We start from the raw sequence: 27,389 nt of genomic DNA, 5'->3' as shown, positions 1-27,389 counted from the left end.
AGAACTGTGCCAGACTAGAGTCAGCTCAACAGGGTCTTCTTTCCCCGCTAATTTTTCCAAGCCCGTTCCCTTGGCAGTGGTTTCGCTAGATAGTATAGATAGGGACAGTGGGAATCTCGTTAATCCATTCATGCGCGTCACTAATTAGATGACGAGGCATTTGGCTACTATAATGAGAGTCATAGTTACTCCCGCCGTTTACCCGCGCTTGCTTGAATTTCTTCACGTTGACATTCAGAGCACTGGGCAGAAATCACATTGCGTCAACACCCGCGAGGGCCATCGCAATGCTTTGTTTTAATTAGACAGTCGGATTCCCCTAGTCCGTGCCAGTTCTGAGCTGAGCGTTGAATGGCGGCCGAAGAGGACGACCACGACGGCTCGCGCCGCCACGAAAGCCTCGCAGCAAGGAAGATCCGCGGGAGGCCAAGGCACGGGACCGAGCTCGGATCCCCGGAACCGGCGCGAGAACGCCGATCGGTTCACCTCGCCCAGGGGCCGTAAAGCGGAACGGAATGAATAAGAAAGAATTGGGAAGAGGTTACCCTACTCTGCTTCCTTTCCGTTCCGCTTTTTCCTCTACGTGGGACTGCACCCTGAGACGACACAATAAATTAATCAAGTATTGCGACTTTTAAGGAGGTTGAAATATATTTTTTTATTATACTGCCAATTTATTTCCATATTACAATACTACTTTATATACATAAAAGATGATCAATAGCAATTCATTGTACGCCGATAAAACTTTGTACACTTTTTATTTATAAAAAACCTACATATTAGTAATCGCTTTTAGTCGTGCATGCATACTGTATAAAGAGAAGCAATCTCATATTCTTCTTTTAAGCCTAAAAACTTTGAAAGTACAATATAAATTAAGTTTAATGATAAAAACATGCAACAAAAATTGTAAAACAAGTTTCCGCATATAATTTATAATTTCGTTATAATTAGTAGGAAAAAAATTAACCGAAGAGATCCAGTACCTATGCTGTTCTAAACAAATAAAAATCAAAATAACATAAGTCACCTCATGCACAACACAAATATTTATATTCAATTATTATTTTAAAGTATACTCTAATATATATTTTTTCTCTCAATTCGCGATCGATATTCATTTGTATTCGAGTTACCAAGTCCTTGCAATGCAATAAATACAATAATTGTCTTTAACTCGCTTCATAATTTTATACATTGCTCGATAATAAATGGCAAATCAATGAGATCATAGTGAATTTAGAAATATTTATATCTACTTTGAGTTTTTCAATTCTTGACAAACTCTAAATTTAAAAAAATACAAATAACTTATATATTAAGATAGAAAATGCACTTATAATGAATACAATTGATTTTATCTCCAATTTATTTGGATCAATGTTTTTCTTTTAAAGAAAATAAATTTAAGAAAACTTACTCAACTTGCATTACTCAACATTTGTATTTGCTGTGAGTATTCGTTGTTTTAGCCGTTCAAATTTATCGTTAAGTCTACTTTTATCAAGCGGTTGAAACTATATTTATTTATAGACTTTTGTATATGATTTTGATCGCGGAACAGAAAAAAATGTCGTAATTTTATTTTTTGATAAATCATAATATTTGGAATAGTCAGAACAATTTCCAGTGTGGAAGATACATACCAAATACTTCACAAATATTGACTAGGTTTACCTTTACAAGATATAATGCAAATAACGAGCTGATCACAACAATAAAAAACAAGAGTTATTTATATAATTAATATCATATCTTTTATTCAACTTTACAAATTCAAAATATGTGTATACAGAATGGTCCATTGCAACTGGATAGTATTTTAATGGTAGATACTATAAATCCAAAATTAAAAAGCCAATAATTTTTTTATCGAGTGATTAATATATTTCGTGAGTCAAAAGCGATTAAAGGATTTTTGATGGATCCAAAATTTCGGAAACGTAAATAAATACCAAAATATTACTCAGCTTATTTGACTTTAATTGAATAGAATATTTACTTAATATTTGTTAACGCAATAGAGTTGATGTTAAAAAGTAAATAATTACGATAAATCATAATAAAAATGTTCGAGAAGAATCAGTTTCAAGTTTCCGTCTAAAAATCTATCATTAAAATAATTTTTTTCGTTGTCAGTAGACCACTTCGTATATCGTAGTGTGAATTACAAATTTATTGTCATGATAATACTACCATGTTTTTTGCGATTTTTCCTATTTAATTTCCTATTTAAATCTATGTTATGTACGCTGAAAATAATTAATTCGACAATCCTAACTTTTAAAATTTCCGATGATTTTATAGAATCACTGGCGAATATTCTACAAAATCGCCAGCAATTTTATCACAAAACTAATTATCACTAGAATATATGGATGTACATGTTTTTACTTTTCCTATTTCTAAGGATAATTTTACATAACAATCATGATCAAAAGGCAACAGTAGACACATTAAAAAAAGTCATATTTGTTTTCAAATGATTCTAAAAATGTTCCATGTTAACAATAACATAATGCATGGAAAGTGTAATATGCGTGTTTCAAAGTTATAATCCACATTACACGACTTTGCGTTTTATACTATTCGAAAGACAGTTTGGTTCTGTAAATTATAAATTAACAAAAAAGTCTACTCTGGTAAGATAAAAGTCAACGAAGAATACTGGAAATTGAATTCTGACTTTACACTAAATAAAATTACAAACATTACAGCATCCTTATATGATGTGAACGATATTTTATTGGGCCTTTCCAATTTTCTAGAATGACTATACTGAGAAACGAACATCTCACATTTATGCCAGAAGACAGCCAAGAGACTGGCTTTCATCTATTTCATATAGGTTTCTTCGTTTTTTGCAAATCAATTTGTATGCAAATAAAAAACAGATTAAACATACTCCTCGTCCTCATCCATAAACTACGACTGACATCGTCATTCTACCACATTCCGCTTATTGATTTTGCGTTCGTCGTTCTCCAATGATATTTTCTAATTTCCGTGCAACAAAAGTTGCAGTTTTTTTAGGAGATGAACCTTCCGTCATTTCTACATCCGTGTCATCGGTAAGTAATCGCTTTCCTACACTTTTTTTCGCGTCCACAGAAATCATCATCTTATTGATAGCTTCTAAATCCTGAAAAATGTATCAATTATATAAGAACAAAAAAGAATCAGTTTTCACAAAAATCCATAATTTAAAAGTTAATTATAAAACTTATATTTAAAATTTTAAAAATATATATTTTACCTTAGCAGGGCTACGACTGAAGCAATAACTTAATTGCGGCGCCGGTGATGCACTGATAGCCTTCGGATCTAGAGTGCGTGTCATAATACTACTAGTGACACGTCTCACTGGAGAATTAGCAGGTGCCTTTCCTTTCGGTAAAGGACTCAACGAGAGATTCATGACGCTACCGCGAGCCGATCCGAATTTGTTCGCAAATTCCTTGACCTGCGGAACATACATCGTGTTATAGAACTTGATTAAGTCGCCGCGTATCTCTCCATCAAAGTTTTGCGACGTTCCGGCCATATTTGTCGGCGTTGGTGGAGTCATATTTTCCCCTAACATAGTATTATCCTCCGATCTTTCGTTACCAGTTGTCCCTGGATCACCGTCATTAGAAACTTTTTCTATAAGCACCGATCTGTATATATGTGACTCCGCCTGCGGTTGTAGACGATAACATCGCATAATTTCCGTGAACGAGTTTCTCTCCATCCTGACCAGTTTACATATTACATAAATTGCACACATTAAGATCTGATCGAGATGCCGGTCCTTCATCAATTTAGTACGTTCCTTGATGGAGTATTCGAAGATTGTCCATATCTTTTTCTTATCGTTATCCGATATCTCCAATGAATTGCACAAGTCCTGCATACGTACACACGCAAGATTGTAAAACTTTCGGAAGAACAGTGCAACGGAGCCCGTCCTCTTCGGTTTAGCCGCATCTTTGTTCGTCGCTTGTGCGGAATTATTTAACGCTTGTGTGCCTGACGCTTTAGAAACAGTAATTTGATCGGGTACTAAGAGTATCCTTTGACCATTGTCTAATACCATTCTATTAGAGGACAACACACTCTGCCCAACACGAAGGACGCTTTGACCGGTGATTCTGGTCTCGGAAAATAATCGCTTCTTTGCTACACCAGATGCTGCGATAGGAGACTGAAATCTAAATCATATATAACTTAATATATATAGCTCACTATCCTTTATTTTAAAAAATATATATTGAGGCTCCTGTGGATGGTCACCGCGGCCATATTGGATTCTTACTATCGAGGCGAGGAAAACACCCAATTTTGTTGTGCATGCCATTTTCAAATAAAAAGACATTTCAATAAAACATCACTATAGATCGTTTCAGAACACTTCCGAAATTGGCCGAAAACTACCCTTTTCCCTCGACAATAAACAAACAGCCATAAAACGAAGCCTAAACATACGGGAAAAACAGCCGTTTAACGACTATCGAAAAGAGGTGAAAACGTTCCTTCCGCATGCAAATCTTACTTTTCGGCCAATTTTACGACTTTCACGAATACGTTAAACGTTAGAGCACAAGCACAGAGCGAATAATAAAGAAATAGCACGCACAACAAAATAGGTTGTCAACATGTCACAAGACAGAATTCTCCATTGGAGAGAGTGAGAGGTGAGAGTTCTGATTTCTGCCGCGACGGTACGTCGCCACCGTCAACGCAGAGTTCTCGGCTGACCATCCAGGAGCCGGTAAAAAAGTTCAAATTTATGATTATTCTTTTAATTATTTTGCACAATTTGAAGAAAATAATAAAGCTCAATAACTATATTATAATCTATGCAACTATCATATAAATTTTATCACACAATTATATATTTTTATAACTTTTTCCAATCTTTTTCTGGTTCGTGTATGTATACGTACTCTATACGTACATTTATAGCAGTTTTAAATTTTCGAAAGAATCATAACCCTTAAATGCCCCCTGGGGTCCAGCGGACCCCAGACCCTTTACAATGATATATTTTCAAATGTTCTTGCAAAAAATGGAGCTCATGCTCCCATTGATGATAGTTGAGTGATCGATGTACCCGTTTGTACACTTAGCAGTACTCAGTTTACTTAATTTTTTATACTATGTTGAAATTGAAATTTTAACAATATAAGCATTTTATTCTCTTTTCCAAGCCTTGAACATTGAAAAAAATTTTCATAACTAAAGATAAAAAAATCAATGAGTAAGGAGACATTTTTCATGCTGGGGTCTTTTAGACTTCTCATGTCATTTACGAGATTCTTGAGAGGTGTGGCATTTAAGGGATAAATTCGATCATTTTGTGTGTGTGCGTGTGTCCTTTCAGTTAAATAAATTATACCTTTCCGAAGCGGATGAAATTGGACTTTGTTGAACATCATGATGAGTACGTTCCCGATCTAAAGCAATCCGTCTTAATACAGGTTGACCAAGAGCGTTCGGATCAGTAGTTTCCAAAGTACCAGGCAAAGAAACTTCCTCACAACTCGGCACACCGTCCGGCAAAGACTCGATAGTTTGCCACAAAGGACTATCACTTTGCCAAGCCAAGGACTCCAGAATCTTCTCTTCGATCTGATTCAAGTGCTTGACAACATCTCGCGACAATTGATCTTCGGCTCTTACTATAATTTCTATGACCTTATAGAAATAGTAAGCATCCAGATTCAAAGCCTTCAATATCCAGGGGAATATCTTATCATTGCTTTTGTATGAATATATAACTATTTCAAGACAGCAGGCAAAAAGGCATTGGATAAAGACTTCGTTCAAAAGAAGATTCTGCAACAAATAATTATTAAGATATAAAAACTACTTAATAAATGCTACTTCAATAATTTTTTATCTATGATTATCTCCATTTGTATAAACTTACAGTTATGTCATCATTCGGTTTTTTGCGTTTCTCGTCGTTTAAAATCATTTCTAGAAGTTTGTAAAACAGGGTTTGTCCCATGAGAAGGCGCTTCTTTCCAAAGTCAGATGGACCGTTATTTATATTAGTGATATTTGCGTTATTATTATTATAGTTTGCACAAAATTGTTCACCAATCTGTTTAACTTTTGCCTCAAGTAAGGACTTAACGTCTTGAGAACAGTTTTTGAGCATCTGTAATAGACTTTCGCTTGGAGCAGATTGTCCAGCTATCAAAGCTTGTAACTTAATAACACTTTGAGTTGCCGTAGTCACTGGTGTTATATTAGACATGTCCTTCGATCGAAGGTATTTACGTCCGGTCAATGGTGTAGGAGGTGCCAAATATTGTATCTGCTATAAAAAATTAAGTTATGCAGACATTATATGTAAAAAATATAATATGCTTACTATTATCGAGATAAAATAAATATAATAATCTTTCTAAAACTTACCCCAGCATGTTGTTCTCTCTTCATTTGCAATCGTTCGTGAAAATCTTCAATGTTCATCATTTGCGTAGGAGAACCAATGTTTTCATTAGCGTCATGGCCTGAAACAAGAATCATATATTTATATCAAATTTATACTTGTAACTTGAAAAACTACAGGCAAATATGAAAACTATAACTAGCCTAGCACTTTTTATTTAAAAAGTGTGATTAGTAAACAGAAGAAATTAGTTTAATTATTTGCAAAACAGAAGCACACACAAGATATTATAAACCCACCTTGTAAGACTTCATGTTTACTAAACTGGACATGCTTAGCACCACTTTGGTCAAATATATCTGATTTTGATACATCACTCAAATTTACTCTTCTCCATTCCGCTATAAAGCAATCACGACAAAGCAAATACACAAATTTATTTATAAAAAAAGTAAAATAAACTTAATAAACTAAATAGGTTGCTAAGAATGTATCTTCTTTTTTAGCTTTTCTTTTTTCAACTAGAAACAATCTACAAGTTCGGATAGCTTCATTGTATAAATTGTGCGTATATATACATATATATTACAAATAATAAATAATAAAGTAAAAAAAAAGAGTATAATGTTAATGTGTTAAAATTTCATTTAGACTTAACATAATCCAAGTTGCAAACAATTATTAAATGCGCAGCATATACATTTTTACTTATCAATTCATGAAGATATTTACAGAAGCAAAATAAGCTAGCAGAAAGCATGCAAGATCATAATATAAGCTTACAACAATGCATGTGTTTTATTTCATACATCAATACTAATTACTATGCATAGAACAAAACTCTTAATTTAATTGTAAATTTTACCTAAGAAAATTCTTTCATCAAAGTCTCCGACACTTAGCATACGCTGTTCATAAGATTTGTTAACGGCCTTGTTATTACCATCAAAATTCAACGCCTCTAGCATACCGGAGAAATTTGACTGATCACCACGCAAGATCCTTTCATTAAATAACTTGTTGATATAATTCTTCACACAGTACTCCTTTATGGCTTTAGCCTCAACAGCAATTGCATCATGACGCTCACACAGCAAATTAATAATGCAATTTGGTGTTTGTGGTAAAGTATAATTATCATCGTTGAAATTTGCTGGTAAGCCTGTAAATTAGAAAACATTAGATGGGATTGTTCCTGTTAGATCATGATTGTTACACATGTGCTTTCTTTAAGACTCATTCCAAGGATACTCACCAGGAAAATTAGGATTCAGCAAGTCTTTTCTGTTAGCCAATAGAGCGTTGTTGTATACAAGATCACAGCAAACCAGCAAGAGGTGGTAAGAGTTAACAAGATCGTCAGAGATATCATGAATTGCACCTTTTATGCATATAAAGAGCGTCCAGCAGAATTCAAAGACCCTGCTGGGTGTACAGGGCACCGCTTTGTGCCTCCTAGATCTAGGTGGTCTAGAGGTATCCTCTCGTGGATCCTTGAATATATCAGCAAATATCGGCTGATATTTTTTAAATATAACCATGGATACTGAGAAATTAGCTTCTAGCTTTTCTATCCTGGCACGAAAGTCCTGTGGCATATTTGCCATATCTGCCCAGGATTTGCTCTTTGTAAAGAACTGTATCAGTGGCAGATTACACAGTTGCAAGAGACGGGTCAGCGACACGCAGTTGCCTTCTACATTAGTACCTGGTCTTCCTACTGTAGGTATAGAGAATTTTCTACAAGCTACGTATACTGCACATCCTATCCAGTGCAACTGGTCACCCTACAAATATACATTACAAATCCTGTTTAAATCAATAACTCATACACATATATATCACATTAAAGTATCATCAGAGAATGAAGTAAAAAAGCAGTAATATTATTCATAGAAAATAACGGGGTTCTACGAAATAAAAAAACGCAAAGATCTTAAAGTGTTAGGGTTTCCGCGATATTAAAAATACATGCAGATACCGCGAAAATCGAATCAATCAACGAGCAACTTCGACGACGCGATCTTGTCGGAATTAACGCGCCAAATAATTTCGTCCCTGTCGCGCTTTGAATAATCCTCCGTAAGGTGAAAGAATCGCCAGAACGTCGCACGCTTCGTCTCGCGGGGAAGATCCCGAAAACGATCACATCGCACTGAGCCGACATTCTCGGCGTTTCGCGTGAAGCAATATCGAATTTGCCATCGGAACAGTCCCGTTATCGCAAGATAAATACTACCTCAAGGGTGTAGTTCTGCCGGATAGTCTCATAGGATTTCCAGGCCTCGGACGCGGCGGTCGCATCCATATTCAGCTTCTGGCAAAGATCCTGGTGCCGCCCGTACATCGAATCCTCAATATCGTCCGACTGCCCCATCCTTGCGCGTCGTAGTCCAGCCAGACGAGAGAAATCAGACGAGATACCGCAGGGAAAACACTTCTACAGTATTCTACACCGCCATACAAAAACTTCGTTGCGCCGTAACGGAGTTGCCGCGGGGGCTTGGCGGGAAATGACACGAGCGCCGACATATTTGCCATGTTGGCGGGAAACGTAAAGGTGCCTTTTCACGTTAACGCTCGACGCTCATTTTCAGCAAGCAAAAATCTTCTGAAATAATATCTTTTATTTATATATATATCCATATAAAATATTACTACTTGAAGATATTACTTGAAAATAATTAATATTTTACGTATTTTGAAGTCTATGTTTGATTGTACTGGGACGATTAACGACGATTCAGCGACGACGCTGAATATTAAACAAATTCAACTTCATTTCTTTGACGCTAGCGTCAAAGCGAAACCACCACGTTCACCTTGTTGACGCTGATTTTCAGCGTCTCATGACTTGGCACCTTATAATACCAATCACCATCTGCCTTTCCGTACTACTTTCAAAAGTAGAACGGAAAGGCAAGACGGTAATTGGTTACCGCGGTGCCGCAATGCCGCGCTGCCGCGTCCTGTGTGCAGGAGCCATAATGCAGCAGTGGCACCGCCAATAGTGCGTTCGCTCGCCGCGAACGTGCGTTCACGGCATGGGACACCGTCCAGCCAATAAAAAGACCGTATTAAGCGGGGAGCACACACTTTTGCACAACGCACAATACGTAAGCATAAGAAAACTGATTGGTCTATTTCCTTATGCACATGTGTATGGACCAATCAATTTTTTTATGCTTACGCATTATGCGTTGTGCAGAAGTGTGTGTCCGGGCCCTTAAGCGGGGAGCACACACTTCTGCACAACGCTTAATGCGTAAGCGCGTAAGCATAAGAAAATTGATTGGTCCATACACATGTGCATAAGGAAATAGACCAATCAATTTTCTTATGCTTACGCATTATGCGTTGTGCAGAAGTGTGTGTCCGGGCCCTTAAGGTCTATCCAGACAAACTTGCATGGGTGCATAACCATATGCATAAAGAAACGGATTGGTCTATTTTCTTATGCACATGCATATGGACCAATCAATTCTCTTATGCATATGTTTATGCGCTATGCAAGTTTGTCTGGATTGACCTTTAAAGGCCATTGCAGTTTTAGGCCGGTATTCATAGGCCGGTATTCATAGTGATTTAAGGGTCGACAGGAGAAGAGTGAAGACTGTCGGGTTGGCTTAGCTATACGACTCGCTGCGAGTCCGTATTTTATTTATTATAAATTTTTAAGAGCCAAAATGGAAAATCCGGCTATGTACCGGGTTGCAACTGATCTTACTGATGAAAACGAGCATAATATTTTAATGAGATTCATTAATTAATTTGGCTAAAGTTTGGGAAAAACCATTTGTAGCCGTGAACTACAAATGGTTTTTCCCAAAGTTTAGCCAATTAATTAACGAATCTCATTAAAATTATGCTCGTTTTAATCAGTAAGATCAGCCGCAACCCGATACATAGCCGAATTTTCCATTTTGGCTCTGAAAAAATTTATAATAAATAAAATACGGGGTAAATGTTTAGTATAACGCTCTCCCCTCCGATTTTCTTAAAACTTTGTAAAATTGTTTATTTCTGTGTGTAAAAAACATTCTGAGAAGGAAAATCGTCGCTCAGGTCTCGTTTTTTTAAAATTTAATTTCAAAGTTTTGATGTCGGTAAGGTAGGAAAATGATAATTTACGTTTTTTAAATACTGTGCAACTTCATTTGTTACTATATTCACAAATTAAGTTGTCCGCATACTCATTAACGGTGCCATTTAAGTTAAAATTTTATGGTTGTGAAATACTGTACGTGGCCAAAATTGATAAATTGCTAAATTGTGATTTTCGTTAAAGCAGGGCACAAACACACGTATGTATGCCCTGCTTTATAGAACTTGTTATTTTCGTTAAAGCAGGGCACAAACACACGTGTGTATGCCCTGCTTTATAGAAGTTGTGATTTTCGTTAAAGCAGGGCACACACACACACGTGTGTATGCCCTGCTTTATAGAAAGTTGTGATTTTCGTTAAAGCAGGACACACACACACACACACACACACGTAATTTTCTTTTTTTTTCTTTTTTCTGAGCTTATGTATGCCTTGCTTTATAGAAGTTGTGATTTTCGTTAAAACAGGGCACACACGTGTGTATGCACTGCTTTATAAAAGTTGTGATTTTCGTTAAAGGGCACACACATGTTTTAAGCAGATATTTTGTATTTAATTAGCAGAAAGTTGTCACGTGACCTTCAAATGAAGTTGCGCAGTACTTTAAAAACGTAAATTATCATTTTCCTACCTTACTGACATCAAAATTATAAAATTAAATTTAAAAAAAACGAGACCTGAGCGACGATTTTTTTTCTCAGAATGTTTTTTATACACAGAAATAAACAATTTTACAAAGTTTTAAGAAAATAGGAGGGGAGAGCGTTATACTAAACATTTACCAAATACGGAGTTAAAGTGCAGTTTAAAATGCACTTACAAGGGAACCTCGCGAAGTGGAAAATTCTGATTTTAATATAACTTTCCACATATGTAGGGGGAGTAAAAAGATGAATTTAGATATTTTTTGTAGCTACCCAAAAACGGTATTAAGGAGTGAAACCACTGCTCATAGTAGAGCGGTTTTTTGCTTTTCTCGATATATCTCGAAAAATATTTGAGATATCAAAAAATATTTCTTATAAAAGTTTTACAGTAAAATCTCCTCTATTCGACAACATTAATAATATTTTTTTAAAATAATTTTTTAAACAAAATTTTGATTAAAAATTAAAAAAAAAAATTTTTTTTTAAATATTTATTAATGTGGTTGAATAAAGATGTTTTTACCATAAAAGTTTTATTTGAAACATTTTTTGATATCTTGAATACTTTCCGAAATATATCGAGAAAAACAAAAAGCCGCTCTACATATGACGAGTGATTTCACCCTTTAGAATCATTTTTTGGCAGCAACAAAACATTTCTAAATTCATCTTTTTACCCTCCTCCCTCCTACATGTGTGCAAAATTTTATAATAAGAACATTTATGTGTATTTAACCGCAACGAATAATTTTTTCAAAAATTTATTTATTTTTGCATCTCTTATTTAAAAAAATATCTGTTGCGTGCGCTCTATTTAATAAAATTGTAAAATGAAAATACTTTTATCCTGAATGTAGGGGGAGTCCGGGAGACTTGACCATAGAGGAGAGTTGAACCACTTCAAATATCTCGTTCAAATTTTGAACAAAGAGCTCAATCCGAGCACGTTAAAACACGTTTGTCTCACTCACAGTCGAAACGCACTACCAAGCGTCATATTGTCACGTGCTCGGATTGAGCTCTTTGTTCAAAATTTAAACGAGATATTTGAAGTGGTTCAACTCTCCTCTATGGTCAAGTCTCCCGGACTCCCCCTACTTATAATTCTTTAAACAATGTTGTAACAATTTTAGCGCCAACTATAAATTTCTAAATTTATTTACCTGTGTGTGCGTGCGTGCGTGCGTGTTTTATAAAATATTTTAGTTTTAGGGGTTTTTTTGTCAATTTAATCTACACAATTAAATGGTTAAGGTAGCTGTCTCGTCAGGGCATGTATTAGATAAAGTTTTCGATTTCGGTTTTTATATCAAATTATATGATCAGCTTTGCAGTCAATTTTTTCTGTGGCTCCTTACCAACTATTTACCCTAGAAAATCGATCTCGAAAATCACAAATTTTGTATTACTTCATACAGAAAAGAAGGCTTTATCACGGTTTCAATCACATATTTTCGTATTTTTCGATTAGATAAAGTGAGAAAAAAACATTGCTTTTTGTACATTAGATTTCGAAGAATCCGATGCAACCATAAAATATATAGGTTACCGGAGATTTCGCTGCTAATTTTTTAGTTTATTTTAGTGAAAATGCGGTAATCGAGCAGACATTTTTTGGTCGAGGTGAGGTTGGGAAGACTTGGCAACGCCGCTGGCTAATCACTGTAGTTGCAGGTTATGGGGCTCGTCTTTCTTAGCCGAATTGGATAGTGATTGACACCCCTGTCATGCGTTTTAAAACCCTTTCTCAGTAATTGTCAAAATTCAATCGAAAAGGAGATGTAACCTCACTTGTAACCTTTCTCGACGACTCGCATGATCAGTTGATCAAAACGGAGTCAAATGAGAAAAATCACATAATTTGGAAAAAGTAACATACTTTGTCACGTATGAAATTTTACACCATAATTCATAAAATTATTTTTTTCTTAGCAAAAATTGCCTGAAATATATTTCTGAACGTGAAAACCTACAAACAGTCAAGAAATTATTAACTTTATTTATATAAAATATTGATTTTATTTTGTCATTCATTTGGTTTTGTTTTTATTTTGTATACAGAAGTTATGATTATTTTGCTTGATAGAACGTGTTTTTCTATTTCTTAACTTACGAAAGTTTATTATCAAAAATTGCACATAATTATCGTAAGTAAACAAAATATAAATAGTAGTTATACGAGTGAAGGATGTGGCGGACACCGTGCATTAATTCCATAGTTGATGAGTATAAAGTACCAACAAGTATAATAATTCATTCAAGTGTATCATCAAAAAGTCAAAATTTTTTGCTTACATATAGCTACAAACTAAGAAAAAGGGTCTAAAAAATCGGTTGCATCATGAAAAGTATTCTTTGTAGTTTTCAGATAATGTGTGATTTTTGGGGGATTTTTAATTCCATTTTAAATGACGGAAAAAAATTACCGGCGCAATATCAAAAAAACGATGAAATCGAGGGTTTTTGGGATTCGAGTCTCGGAGTTTGACGGCGCGTGCATGCTAAACGACAGACTTGACGATCAATGTTGTTCAGATCATTATTGTAGATAATTTTACGCTCTACAAAAAAAGGTACGTATTACATAGTTAGTTACCTTATCTTGTTTAGTTTTCGAGATATTTGATAAAAAATAAAAAAATCGCGTTTTTTTTGTTGATAATATTGTTAATAACTTTTTATTCCGCGTTAATTTTGCGAGGCAAAATAAATCCCACTTATAGCACCTCAAATCAAAGCGATTCATGGTGGTTGCAACCTGGGAAGATTAATTGAACGATTCGATGTCTAATATGACTGGCCTCTATCGTAAGTTACTACAGAAGTAACGCTCGCGCAAACGTAGAATAAGTTAAGTTAGATGTGCTTTAGCTTATTTCGGTCTATTGTTCTTCTGATTGTTTTTTTGTCTAGTAATTAATATGTATTAATATTTATATATTTATTACTAATTATTAAATATTATTTAATATTAATAATAATAATTAAAGTATATTAATGTTTATTAATTGTTATAATTATTAACATTGTTAATTTTTATTAATTATTATCAATTATCATTTTTGTATTAACACGCATTAATAATAAATTGTTATGTAATTTCTTTCGCATTTTTGGAGAAGTTCTGCACTTTTTAGTTTTATTTGCTTTTTTAATGGCGCGCGTTTATTTCGATAAACCCCTGCTCTAGCTTGGACGAGAGATGAACAAGGTCAATAAAGCGATTTTTGTTTCATTAGAAGTTTTGGCCATGGCTTTGCGGTCTACTTAAGATACAGAGTTCACTGGTTTCTTGATAAGTCAACTTCTTCACACTCTTAGACCCAGTTTCACAAGTGTCGGTTAACTTTTAATCTTAGATTAATTCACTCTTTGCCTCCTTCTAACATCCCCCTTAGAAAAAGACGAAGAGTGAGTTAATCTAAGATTAAAAGTTAACCGACACTTGTGAAACTGGTCTTTAGGGCCTAAGCAGAATGGCTGTCTTATAACCTTAAGGCAGTGTTTTATTCCTTAAGTCTTTGTCTAATGTAACGCACAATACTGTGTTAATGTTTCCTGTCTTGTGTAGTATACGTCGCGTATACGCGTATATATTTTTTATATTCGTTTATGTTTTTACATTAAAGAAATTTAATGTAAGAATAGTATATTGTACAACTAGTGGGAAAAGTGGTCAATTCTGAATGAGTGTGAAGTTGGTCACATGAGCGAAGCGAGTGCGACCATTACACTCATTTGGGCTCGACCACTCTTCTCACGAGTTGTTCATACTATTTTTCCTAACAAGAGCGTGAAACAGGCCGCTTTTCGCGCTTGTTTTACAATTTCATTTCTCCACTAGTTGAGAAATGACTCCATGTTTCAACGCTTACGTCATCATTGCGAAATGGATCGTTTTGCTCACTCAAAACAAGCGCGAAAAGTGGCCCATTTCACGCTTGCGTTAGGAAAATAATATTAAAATTGTACCCTAAATTGTATGAAGAATATTAAAAATGTTACACTCGAAAAGAAATATCTTTTTAAAAAAGATTCAGAAAAGGCGTTATTTGTTGCATCTTCTCGATATTTAATATTTAAATTTTCAATTTAAATTTAATATTAATTTTTTAAATAAAAATTAGTACTTCTATATACGCTATTATTTTTTTCGCCCGCGCTTCGCGCGGGCTCAAAATCTATTCCCCTCTCCCCAAACTCACTTATTAATTAGGAGCACCTTTGATATTCTTTCTCCTCAAACTCTAACCTACATCTTCGAATTCTTTTTTAAAAAATAAAAAATAATAGATAATATTATAGATGCAGATTAGCATATTGTCAAATATTTCAAAAATGTAATCCCTTATATTAAAGTTTTTAAATTTTATTTTTGCTCGCCCCTCGCACGTTTTTTCACCCTCCGTTGACCCGCCATTATTAACGCTCTTTCATTTTCTTCCATTTTATTTTCTCTTTGCGAAATCATCAAAAAATTAGAAAAATTTTGGCACCGGTTTCAAGAAAATCAATTCTTAATGAAAAATTATCCATTAATAAAAAATTAAACTTATCCTCCTAAAATATTTAAAAAATGTTGACACTTGACTCCTATTTTATATATAATTCTTTAAGATTTGGTCAATTAATTCCCGAAAAATTGAAAAAATTTTGTAACCGGTTCCCAAAAAAATCGGTAACGAAAAATTATACATTTTTATATAGCAATCCCCGGGAAATTTTACCTCTATTTCATATGTAATTCTTTAAGATTCGGTCAATTAATTCCCGAAAAATTGAAAAAATTTTGCAACCGGTTTTCCAAAAGATCGGTAACAAAAAATTATACATTTTATAGCAAACCCCAGGAAATTCTACCTTTATTTCATACACAATTCTTTGAAATTCGATCAATTAACTTCCGAGAAATTTGAAAAATTTCGTAACCGGTTTCCACAAAAATCGGTAATGAAAAATTATCTATAAAAATTATCCATGAAAAAAATTCAGCTTGATATCTCAAAATTTACGAAAATTGAAACAGAAATCGGAAACCCCTTTATTATTAGCAATTTTTTTATAAACTCATTGTAGCCATCCTCAAAAAATTAGAAAATTTTGAAACCGGTTTCCAAAAAATATATTATGAAAAATTATACACGTCTTTGCCATCCCCGAAAAATTAGAAAAATTTGAGCATTGTTTTTAAGAAAGTAACGAAAAATTATCTCTAAAAAAATTCAGCTAATATCTCAAAATTTGAGGAAATTAGAACAATCACGTATATTTTTTGAAACAAAAATTGGAAACTTCTTTAGAAAAATTGGAAAAACTTTGTAACCGGTTTCAAGAAAATCAATTCATTAATGAAAAATTATCCATTAATAAAAAATTAAACTTATCCTCAAAAATTAAAAAAATTTTGACACTCCTATTTCATATATAATTTTAATTTGGTCAATTAATTCCTGAAAAATTGGAAAAAATTTGTAACCGGTTCCCAAAAAAATCAGTAACAAAAAATTGTACACTTTATAGCAATCTCGGGAAAATTCTACCTTTATTTCATATGTAATTCTTTAAGATTCAATTATTTCCCGAAAAATTGGAAAAATTTTGTAACCGGTTTCCAAAAAGATCGGTAACGAAAAATAATACACTTTATAGCATTCCCCAGAAAATTCTACCTCTACTTCATATACAATTATTTGAGATTCGGTCAATTAATTTCCGAAAAATTGGAAAATTTTCTGATACCGATTTCCCCAAAGATTGGTAACGAAAAATTATACACTTTATGGCAATTCCCGGGAAATTCTACCCTTACTTCATATAATTTTTTAAGATTCGGTCAATTAATTTCTGAAAAATTGGAAAAATTATGTAACCGGTTTCCAAAAAGATCGGTAACGAAAAATTATACACTTTATAGCACTCCCCGGAAAATTCTACCTCTATTTCATATATAATTTTTTTAAATTTGGTCGATTATTTCCCGAAAAATTAGATAAATTAGAAAAATCGGTTTCCAGAAAATCGGTAACAAAAAACTATACACTTTATGACACTCCCCGGGAAATTCTACCCCTATTTCACGTACCCTTGATAAAAATTCGGTCCAAACGAATGAGTAGTTCGCGGTCAGACAGACATACATACATACATACAGACGACGGTACTTATAAATATAGATACAATATCCGAATATGTTATTATTACGTGTGTTTTGTTACAAAATACACTTGAATTCACTTTCAACAAAAGGAAGGAAAACCTTCTTTCGCGATTCGTTTATAGCGACATTAATCAACGGAAATGAGAACAAAAAGCTCGCTGATGCAGAACTCGAAACACTCGCCGTATCAGATGGGAATTACGTTTTGACACACCGCGCGACGCACCGCACGATACACATTAATCAGCGGGGCGTGATGTGCACTAAATAAATAATCCAAATGTGTGACTCATCAAAAGCAAGATGTGTCGCCAGAATAACAATTCATGCAACAAATTTTACCTCGAATTGGCGTGTGTTAAATTTTATTTAATTTTTAAACGAGCGAAAGTGTAACAAATATACACACACAGAATAATTGACAAGCGACAATTATCGCAGTTTTCCAGCGATTATGAGTTTAATAATTTATAGGAGTGTTCTATCTCTCCTTACACGTCTATTAATCGATACTCGAAACTTGCGATATCGTCCGTCTCGATGCGCAATTTATTTGCGGGAATATTTCCTGCGCGCGTTATCGCCGCTACGATATTGCGATCTAGCGTTTGGCATCGTTTGCGGAAAAACTGGTTTCTCATCAAGCATACGCAATCTCCCGATGATAAATGGTCATACCTCCGATACCCCCATTGCGTCTTCACCAGGGTGCCTGCATAAGCTCAAAGTAGATCGAGCAACATTATACAGAACGAGTACGAATGTTATTATATCGCTTAACAGTCATAGGGTACAATATCGTTCTTATTCTAATATGTATATTTTTGTTAAGATAGATAGTTTGTCGCCTCTCCTCCGGTTCCAGCGCGCTACCAAGCAGGTGCGCTGACAATGAGAAAAGAAAAGCATCGCGCAAACCATGCACGCTTCGACGTAAAGCGCGAGCGGTGAGTCAATGTCAGCGTCGCGTTCAGTAATATGTGTGGTGTATGTATACATGCCGTTCTTAACGTATCTCCCCGCTCATTGCCGTTGTCATCGCCGTCGTCGTCGTCAGTCCGGGTGGAGATAAAAGAGATCGGCGAACCTATGCCCCGTTAGTATCCGCGTGTTCTGCGCGGTGAGTGGAACACGGTCTGATCTGATCTGCCTGGCGGCCTGGAGAGCACCACTTCCGAAGAACCAGTTTCCAAACACACATTCGCGTCCGTCAAGCAGAGAATCGCCGTCAAGCCGGAATCCGCGCAATTCTACAAGATGACTAAGTGAGACTGAACTTGACCTGTATATCAAGAGACTCCGTAGCGTCGAGAAACGATAAATCGATCGACACGATTGTACTGAACTTCGAAGACTTCACGAATACTGTTTTGTTGCGCTTTCTCTCAGGTTGGTGTTAATTGTCACTTATTCGAATTTCGATAGTCTTAAAAAAAAATTTATTAACAAGAAATATCGTAAATGAATCGATTCTTACGCTGCCTTTTTACGCCGGCACGTTTGTATGCAGGGAAAACTTTAATAGCTAATATAAAAGTGATAGTGTAGGACATCAAAGCGATATACATTGTTATTGCAATGTATATAATTGTTATTTATATATGTCTTGTGAAAAAATAAGGGCACTAAACTAATGTCCCTTCTAAAATATAGAACCGCAACACGGTGTTAGCGTTGATAATTATATATTTGTATTAAAATAAACTACAAACATTTCGGTCTGTTACAAGACCGTCTTCAGTGTACAAATTAGTCAAACAGTTAAAATAATTAGAAAATATTACGCATGGGTTACAACTTTACAACACAGCGGTTTTTGCGTAGGTAATTTCTAATTTTAACTGTAACCATGCGTAATATTTCTTAATTATTTTAACTATTTTGACTATCTCAGATAGCCAAGCGTTCCTTGGCATAAGAAAGAAAATAGTGTTTGGCATAAGTTTTTCCCTTCAATTGTCATCATATTGCTGTTACCGGACAACAGTAATTTCGTTTAGAGCAACTTAAAAGCATTGTGCAGACAACTATTACCTTACGCCTTACGCAAACAAGCGCAAAGCTCGTAGCATACTTATTGCCATAAAAGTTGCCACAATATGTTGGCAACCGTTTTGGTGACAATAAATGTCGGCAATCCAATAGGCAAAATCGGAAGCCGCTTTCCTCAATATTGAAAGCAACTTAAGTAAAGCAGTTTTAAGCAAATTGACAGCAACTTGCGGGCAACTTGCTGTCTGGGTAAATTGTACACTGAAAATGGTCTTGTAACAGACCGAAACGTTTGTAACTTATTTTAATACAAGTACATATATAATTATATCAACGCTAACACCGTATTGCGGCTCTATATGCTCATTAATTTCTTAATTAATTTGTTAATCGTCTGAGCCTTTAATACTTATACTTCTAAAGTAATCTTCAATTGCTGATATAGACGTAGCAATAGAATGAGAGTATAACGGAATGTTTTTATAAATTGCAATAATTAATATTGTAAGTTTTTTGTAAAGAACAACGATTTTGAATTACTGTTCTTTTTAAAACTAATTGATTTAAGTCATTATTTCCTGTTTGTCAATTATCAATTTTACCATCGATTAGTAAACACATTATAACTTTTTACGCAGAGATTTCGTGATTATTGAGGTAATTATTATTGTTTTTTCTATTACTGAATTTCATAATTAATACATTAACACAATTGCTGAGAAGTATTTCATTCAAGAGTGAAATATGGAGTGTTTATACTTTATACGATATATTATCTAGTGTAGTATCATATAAATCAGAGAAAATATGAAAAAGCAACATGTGATAAGCTATTCATGATGATCTTACTTTCACATGTGACCTTCAGGATAAAATCAAAGCCTCTCTAGAAGCAGCTTTTGGTATATGAGTGGGCGTTTTTTTCTTGAATAACATTGATAGCTTCAAGCTAAAGATTATAAATATAATATAAAATAAAAGTAAAGCAACTGAATAAAATAAATATGTGACATATTTGATCAGAAAAGTGGTTTTAGATCAGTATTCAGTATTATTTATATCGCAGTAGTTTCCTTTATTTTATGTTAATATATGAATGGATATTAATGATGTAATTATAAATATTCAGATTAATTAAAGTACTTCTTTAATTAAAATGATTAGTTATGTAATAATTATTTATTAATGAAACATTCTAATATTTCTATAAAACATAAATGCAAAAGTAGTTGACAGAAATTTAATTCGTGAAATAAGATGAATTTCTCACCCTTGTAATAAAAATTGAAATCAATTTATTTTCACAAATTTTTTATTAAAATAAATTCAATTAGAAATTATATTACCAATTTTTTTCTTTTTGCTTGGCTCTATGATTCTTAAATTCGAATTAGTACAACGTGAAATTAATAAAGAGACCGACGATGCTCCAGAGCACGGAGATATGTCAAATGTCATCGGACAATGTATATCTTCGCATGATAGGAAATATATTTAGACGTTAATACGCACTGATAGATAAGTAAAAAATTGGCTCAATCGATCGTGATTGTGAAAATAATTTACGTTGTTTGACTTTAAAGCGGGAATTCCAGCTATCAGAAGCGTCACTCTGTTCGATGTAAATGAAATGCGTCAGCATAGTATCCGATAGGAAATGCATTGCACGGAAGTTGATTTTTCTTATCTTATTATATATACTCAAATCTATTCTCTTCCTTTTGCTTTAAAATTTTTCTTCGAAAGATTATCTTACTTAAAACTTGTCATCGATATTTGATACTTTCAAAATTGAGTAAAATTGAATGAAAAAATCTTGGATTCTATTTAAAATTATATGAAGAATAAGACTTTATTTTGTATATTTATATATTTTGCTTGATTTATAAGCTTATTTGTAATTGTTTATAACTCAAAACTCACATTTTAGTGTGACAGATTATGTTTGTTAGATAAAATCGTTTTGAAACCGATGAAAATATATTCACGAGTAAGTATTATACCTAAAGATTATAGACAGTGATTTTGCGAGACTCCTTAAACAAGATATTCTGAAACTGATCATTCGAGTTTCAGATGCATAGTATTCGCATCGAAGTAGGCAGAAAGGTGTCAGTATATATAGTATATAATACATATGAGTTTGAAAATAATTTATTCTCTGTCGGGGAATATCCAGAAGACATCTTGAGGAAGTAGCCTCAAAGGATATTGAAGTATCCTGTTTATATGCGACTAAATCCTAATCTATAATGAAACGTGTCCGCCACTCCCTTGGGAATTTCCAACGGCATTATATATGATGTCTCGCATCTCTTTCAGGTGACATGCAAGCAGGTATTGTTCGACGTGCTTAAAGACACTGTTATTCCTGGCATAAGTACGTCTGCAAGAGTTGCCTCAGTGTCAGCACAATAAAAGTATTATATATAAATTTATTCATGATTGACATTGATTCATTATAGATTCTAGGCACAAAAGCATTTTAGTTAAATGAATACTAAAGGAGAGTAAAATATAACTTATATTATGAAAGAAATGAATTAAAATATGTTAAAGAAGATTTTCTTAGATGCGAAGACATATTTAATTTTTTTTTTATTATTTTGCATTTATTCTAAATGACACTTGGATTGTCTTCTTTTGGATTTTATTTTATTTTTTTATATATTGATAATATTCCACGTATAATAACTCGAGCAAATTAAATAAAGCAAATTTTTGACAAAAATTGAATACACACAACGCAATTGATGTTACATGTCTGTAGCTGTTTCTGTGCAATTAGAAATACTAGAGGTGATAATTTTAGAGTAAATAATTCTACGTTGAACATTGGATGAATGATTGTTGGACTATTAGCGTAATGGACACTGAATAAAATTAGATAGTAATTTTTGGTTTGCGGTTGCACGGTAGGGATTCAAGATTATGTCTCATAAATTATACAGGATGTAATTTATCGAATTTTCTATTGAACTTTATGATGGACAAATTTGATGTTGCTCATTCTTCTTTAAAAAGAACTAATCTTTCTCTTCTGTCTCAACAAGCTTTTAATATTCAAATATTAAATATTTTATCGATTCCGAAATATATTCTACATCCAGAAAAATATTTAAAATTACGTTTAAAAATGTTAATTATGAGAGCGTGGAAGTAAAATTAGTATCTTATTAGTCTAAATATAAATAATTAATTAAATTAAATATATCATATAAAATAAATTAATTAACGGAGATTCGCGCTTATCAGTCTGATTATGCATTCAATGCGAATTTCCATTTTGCGCATATTTCCTGCTTGTAGATATTTTTATCAAATTGTTTCCTGACTGTTTATCTCATTATATAGTCCTATTTATCTTCATAATTAGTCAGATGTGCCTGGCACAATTGATTACGTTATTCCGAATTAATATGTTATGTCGCTTGGAAACGTATTTTATATGTACAAATGGTGCAAAGCATTTTTGCATATTATTCGTACCTTGATTATTATCGGCACAAATGTATCAAATATATACTCTCGGTGATATATTAATATATCAACGTCAGTGTGCGAAATAGTGCAAAATGCGAAATGCATTATTGTTATCGCACCTGTAAGTAAAATTGCATGTTTCTCGGAATGATGTTCGTTTATGTATTTATACAACAAGTAATTATATGAAGCACATGTCATTAGACGTTATTATTACCTATGTTTACAAGATTCTGCTGTTCACCGTTTGCAATGAATGCGGAATCTGTATATTCATGGTCACGAACCAGTAACTGCAATCACTTTTTCGAGAAACGAATGCCCACCTACCATAGATATAATATATAGGTACCCTTATAGATGATCCCTATAAGCAGCTGGCCACGAGATTATTGCAATCTATTTGAATCACTAAAAATGAGAGAAAGACGGAACAGAAAGTAATAGAAAAGAGTTTAAATATCTTTAAACAAATTTCTCTGATATCATCATCAGAATACATCCTTACATTATTCTTCTTCAAAAATCGTAACGTAACAAATATTTTTTGCAGATACTTGAAAATATGATTCGAGCGTGGTTGTTGTTTGGTGTTCTGGCGTTGGCTAGTGGTCAGATCGTTTACCCGGATCAATACGATTTGATAACGGCTGACCAGGGTCGTGCCTCGGCACCGCTACCTGCTAATTATCCCGCGTTGCAAGCGGCCAACAGTAGTCAGCCCGTTCAAATCGATCAACAACTCAATGGAGGACCTGTTTCGCAGTTAGGCGCCGCGAGGCCAGCAGAAAGACAATTTTACCCTACGACCACTCGCGTACCCTCGTACTCAACAGACTCGACAGCCAGCCTGCAACCCATGCCGGAGCAAACTTGGAGCAATCATGTAAATGATTATTCTGTTATTTGCACGCGTAATCATGATGAATGATGATTATTAAACCTCTCGTATTTTTTTAAGCTTTTATTTAAAGTCTTCTAAAAATATTAATGAATCAAGAAAACGTATATATCCACTCTGCATCATTAAAATTGTCAATTTTAGGTGAACAATATTATATCCAGAGGACTCACAAAGTTTTCTCTGGATTTGGATAGAGCGATTTACAAAACCTCAGGCACATCGGTGACACATCGGGAAAACGTGATCTTTTCTCCGCTCAGCGTATCCGTCGCCTTGTCATTAGTCCTGTTGGGTTCCGCCGGCAAGACATTCGACGAGGTTGCCCGAATACTCGGTTTAGAGACCGGTGTCGATATATCCCAACACTCGGAGATCGTTCATCAGATGTTCGGTCAGCTCCTGGCCATCATGAATTACAGGGTTGAAGGTAGCAATTTGCCGCGCGTGAGTTCCGCCAGTGGTATATTCGTTCAGGTATATTTTATATATATTCAATATTTTTATTATTTATATGTTATATATTGATGAATAATTTGCAGCCTAATGAATTATCAAGGCTAAATCCGTTATTTAAGTTTGTAACAAAGATTTTTACGAGATAACATCCGCGAAATAACAAAATCTTTAAGTATCTAATATAATAACTTATTGATGATGAAATTTGCGGAATACAAATAGATTAAATATTTTCCTTTATTTCAATTTTAAATAAAGAACTTCCTTTTAATAGACTTGACGTATTTTTAATTCCTATTCTAGCAAGGATATCCGATTCGACCCGAATTTCGCGCGATCAGCGAAAATGCGTACAGTAGCGAGGTGATAAATTTAGATTTTCGAACAAAAAGCAGGGAAGCGCGAGACACAATAAACGCTTGGGTGAAACAACGAACAATGGATAAAATTAGTAGTATATTGAGCGAAAATCCGGATTCGTTGACCACCGTGATTCTTTTATCCGCGCTTTACTTCAAAGGAGAATGGAATCAACATTTCATGGCAACCGCGACACGGAGGTACGTGATTTTGCTATTTATTTCAACTGATGCATAGTGTAAAAAAACGATCCCGTTTTTATTCTCTTGGTGATTATAAAATTTTTTTCGTTGCAGGAGACCATTTTTTATCGAACCGAATGACACGGTCGAGATAGATATGATGTATAACGGCGGTAATTTTCCCTTTTACGAGGACAAATCGTTGGGTGTTAAAATAATAGCTTTACCTTACAAAGGCTTAGAGGTAAATGTTTGAAAATATTAATTATATCGTTACTCTTTAATTTAATAGTGAGATAAAGTTAAATTACCTTTCAAAATTTTACAAACTTGAGCTGTTTTCTTTAATATCTCTTTATATTATTATCTACGCGTTAATAAATTTAAATGTTTTGTCTCGGCGAATTGTCTCTTTTAAGTAATATAATTCACGAGGACTTTTTTTTAATTCCAAGACATCTATGTACGTGCTTCTGCCGAAAGCTGAAGGTGCCGCCGCATTGAAGAACTTCCAGGACCAACTGACGGCTGAGACTATTGAGTATCTAATAAGCAATACAAAAAACGAGACTTGCATCGTCGGCCTTCCCCGTATGAAACTCTCGAGCACATTGAATTTGAACGACGCGCTTCATAATCTAGGCCTATACTCATTATTCGATCCGAAGACTGCGGATTTAAGCCTCTTGTCGAACGGGTTCGGTCAAACATCACAAGCACCACAAGCAGCAATTGTGCCGGTGCCGCAAGCACAAGCTGCGCCGATTCCACAAGCACAGGCTGCGCCGATTCCACAAGCATTCCCTACGTCGATTCCTCAAGCACAGGCTGCGCCGATTCCACAAGCATTCCCTACGTCGATTCCTCAAGCACAGGCTGCGCCGATTCCACAAGCATTTTCTACGTCGATTCCTCAAGTATTGTCCTCGTCGATTCCGCAAGCATTGCCTTCATCGATTCCACAAGCATTGCCTTCATCGATTCTACAAGCGTCATCGCAAATACCACGGCAAATTCCTCCCGCTCAATTGCCAAATACCAAGACCGACGAATATTTAATTTTCTCACGGTTCGGGAATAACAATAATCAAGGCGTGGTTAACGGCGCAAAGAGGAATTACTTTACATACGACGATAAGAGACGCGGAGTCAGCGTGGAGCAGTGGGACACGGGCTTCAACATTCGCACGATAGGTAGAACGCGTCGCGACGCTCGGAACGGAAAGCAACGCAACGAAACGAAGTCATCGCGTGTGGCGTACGTCATGGAGAAAGATGAGCTTGAGAAAGTCGCGCCAAAGGTTGACGATGCGAGTACGAAATACGTGAGCTTAGAGGAGAATAAGTATCGTTTCCAAAATGCCGAAAGGAATAGCAGAAACAAACGACAGAGCCGACCCATAGACCAGAACTTCTTGAAGTTCATGCAGACTCAACAGTTACCTTTTTACGGTCTGGATAATCTGCGAAACAGCGCGAATCTCGTGAATCCCGGCCTGTACGCTACCGAAGTGTTGCACAAAGTGGAGATGGATGTGACGGAGAAGGGGACGGAAGCCGCGGCGACGACCGCGGTGCTTTTGCGTCGAGATGGCAATCAGAAAAAGCTGCTTGCCAATCGGCCTTTTATGTTTTTCATCAGGCACGATCCCACGAAGCTCATTCTCTTCTGGGGAACGGTGAATGTGCCGACTCCAAACTACGCCGTCGTCAGATGAATGCGCTGTGAACATTCCCTATAGATATATCGGAGTTCACTTTCCTCTTATTTCTAATATAATTCCTACTTATTTTTTATATATTTATATATTTGTCTCTTAATTCGAACAAATGCGACTGTTTTATGCCTTTTTATATACATATTTTGCACTGCTATAGAACGATTTCCGCGCAGCTTATCGCGGTCACAACGAATATTGAATTGTATAATATCCTAGTTTTATATATATATATATATATATATATATATATATATATATTTTATTTTACGTTCGTAACGCGTGCGCCTTAAGCCTATTATCGCGTCGTATATCTATATTGTAAGTTAAGACGATGTCACACAATCGTACGCTTTAAGTAGAAATAAACACAATGTTGCATTTTATTATAATAACTAACGATGACGATCGAAACGCAATTTACGCAAGGAATATAGATAAATAAGATAATAAATGCAGATAACTTCAAATTTATAGAATTACGGATAAATCTCTGATGCAATTACGATGACGCTCTGATTAATTTAGTAAAATTGATTATGATACGATGCGCAGATTTCAAGCTTAATCTCATTTTCGAACCATATACGGTTCATCTTGCTCTTAGTAATAAATAAAGTTCCTTGAAATTCTTGAGAATAGATATGTCAAATCGATATATATATATATATATTAATATATACGAAATCCATAAAAACTGTCTATTTTTCATCATATCTATCATTAATCTGAACGCTTATGAAAATAAAAACAATTGTGACTTAACTAAATAATATAATTCTCTTTAATTTGTTATGACTGTTACAATTTAGTGGCATGTTATTAATGCGAAAAGCGCTAGGATCAGTAAATAGTGGACTTTTGCATCACTTATACATGCATAGATTTTAAACATCTATCGATTCGAAAATTGTAAAAATTATCAAAATAATAACGTAATTAATATCTATTAAATACGTATCACATTGCAACTATTAAATAATATAATTAATTATA

At 34.5% G+C, this 27,389-nt stretch overlaps 2 protein-coding genes across 5 annotated transcripts; one reads left to right on the top strand and one right to left on the bottom strand.

Moving 5' to 3' along the window:
* Positions 1 to 744: 744 nt before the first annotated feature.
* On the bottom strand, positions 745 to 18,428 carry LOC139808836 (retinoblastoma-like protein 1). 4 transcript variants are annotated; one of them, XM_071771278.1, is made up of 10 exons: positions 18,300 to 18,428; positions 8,628 to 8,999; positions 7,644 to 8,175; positions 7,254 to 7,550; positions 6,688 to 6,789; positions 6,412 to 6,509; positions 5,918 to 6,313; positions 5,384 to 5,823; positions 3,260 to 4,196; positions 745 to 3,145 (listed from the first exon to the last, which is right to left on the bottom strand). In XM_071771278.1, the coding sequence occupies exons 2-10, from the start codon at positions 8,763 to 8,765 to the stop codon at positions 2,963 to 2,965; spliced, it is 3,123 nt and encodes a 1,040-aa protein (XP_071627379.1). In that variant the 5' UTR covers positions 8,766 to 8,999; positions 18,300 to 18,428; the 3' UTR covers positions 745 to 2,962. The 4 variants fall into 4 exon arrangements, with proteins under 4 accessions (XP_071627379.1, XP_071627389.1, XP_071627398.1 ...); XM_071771288.1 differs by having other exon boundaries at positions 5,918 to 6,310; XM_071771297.1 differs by lacking the exon at positions 6,688 to 6,789 and having other exon boundaries at positions 18,300 to 18,427.
* On the top strand, positions 18,379 to 27,389 carry LOC139808852 (uncharacterized). The gene is made up of 6 exons (XM_071771320.1): positions 18,379 to 18,687; positions 23,327 to 23,659; positions 23,819 to 24,151; positions 24,437 to 24,693; positions 24,790 to 24,919; positions 25,131 to 27,389. The coding sequence occupies exons 2-6, from the start codon at positions 23,339 to 23,341 to the stop codon at positions 26,391 to 26,393; spliced, it is 2,304 nt and encodes a 767-aa protein (XP_071627421.1). The 5' UTR covers positions 18,379 to 18,687; positions 23,327 to 23,338; the 3' UTR covers positions 26,394 to 27,389.

This window comes from Temnothorax longispinosus, chromosome 1, assembly GCF_030848805.1.
Source record: "Temnothorax longispinosus isolate EJ_2023e chromosome 1, Tlon_JGU_v1, whole genome shotgun sequence".
Classification (NCBI taxonomy): Eukaryota; Metazoa; Arthropoda; class Insecta; order Hymenoptera; family Formicidae; genus Temnothorax; species Temnothorax longispinosus.
Note: the sequence above shows the minus strand (reverse complement) of the source record. Positions and strands in the feature narration are given on the sequence as shown.